This window comes from Penaeus monodon, chromosome 20 (genome assembly GCF_015228065.2).
Source record: "Penaeus monodon isolate SGIC_2016 chromosome 20, NSTDA_Pmon_1, whole genome shotgun sequence".
NCBI lineage: Eukaryota > Metazoa > Arthropoda > Malacostraca > Decapoda > Penaeidae > Penaeus > Penaeus monodon.
This window is the reverse complement of record NC_051405.1, coordinates 19157143-19158399: the sequence shown is the minus strand read 5'-3', so window position 1 is coordinate 19158399 and position 1257 is coordinate 19157143. Positions and strand designations below refer to the sequence as shown.

At 35.2% G+C, this 1257-nt stretch overlaps 1 protein-coding gene across 1 annotated transcript in view; it reads right to left on the bottom strand.

Moving 5' to 3' along the window:
- LOC119585679 (acyl-CoA:lysophosphatidylglycerol acyltransferase 1-like) overlaps window positions 1–974 on the bottom strand; it is a gene marked incomplete at its 5' end in the record, with an annotated part of 3552 nt that extends 2578 nt beyond the window's left edge. Inside the window, 1 exon segment of the mRNA XM_037934354.1 lies at window positions 749–974. Within this exon segment, the coding sequence (XP_037790282.1) occupies window positions 749–974 (226 nt within the window).
- Window positions 975–1257: the final 283 nt, after the last annotated feature.

The following is a 1257-nucleotide window of genomic DNA, read 5'->3' as shown; positions in this document are numbered from 1 at the left end:
TCTGCACTTTTTAAAGTCAACAATAGACATTTGATATGAATATGACAAAATTATTATTTTCCTTTTTCTAATCCCATTAATCCCAATAGGACAGGATAACTAGGGGAGCCAGACCTGGGATTTAAATGCCCAAATTCTACTTATTTTTTCACGGACAGTGAGGATCTACTCTTCAAAATATTTGAAGTATTTTTATTAAGTTATAACATAAACATGTTTTGATATAATCCTAAATGGGTCTACAAAGATTTGTGGAGCAATATTCCTGTTTACAAATAGGTTTACAGACTGAAGCATCTGATAGGAAGTACACAAAATTTGTAAGATAATAAATGGTAGGTTGTACAGGTTGTGCCTGTGAGATAGCTCTTCAAATGACATGGATAAACATCCTACTTTCTTTTCACTATCTAGCAAGAACCCTAATCAGTTGTGATTGTTACTTAATGATGGCAAAGATTAATTGTTATGTGAAACTAATTCTTGATATTTACTAGTCATAAGCTAAAGTCACCCCTTTCTCTTATACAATACATCTATTGGATCCAATCAGACTGAATCAAAACATGTGCAATATTTCCTATTAGGCACCATAAATATGAAAACTGATATAGCCTAATAAGAGGAGTGACTGACTTCAAGACAAGATAGCTACACCCATCTTTAATCTGGCATTTATGACCAGCAGCACAAGAATTAATCTTTCCCAAACCAGAACCCATGGCAATCAAGCCAACATCATACTTACATCATCACCAACTTCTACAACATTGTACCCAGCACTGTAGGACCACAATGCCACCATGGACAACAGCCAACGGAACATAATGCCCTCCAGGAACCAGTATGTCACTTCTGAGGCCCATTTTATCGGTTGGAGCAAAAGGACCCAACACATATGAACCGGGATGCAGTAGAAGTTATTCAGGGTACAAATAAATATCCGGAACGCTGCTTTCAGCCCGATGTATAACCTGTTGTGCAAATGGTGAAATGTATGTTAATCATATGACCCTTTAAATGGAGGCCTCTTACAATTAAGGTTTGTAATCAATACTCTGGTTCCTTCTTACCTATACTATATACAATGCAATAATTTGCCTTAATACCCTTCAATATCCATTACAATTAGACAAATTGCTGCTACGGGCCAAACAAATTAATAGAAATATTACCAACACGGTACTAGTCTCATTCATGTAATCAAGAATAAATTCTTACTGAAGCCAAAAATAATGAAGCATTTACAAAATATTA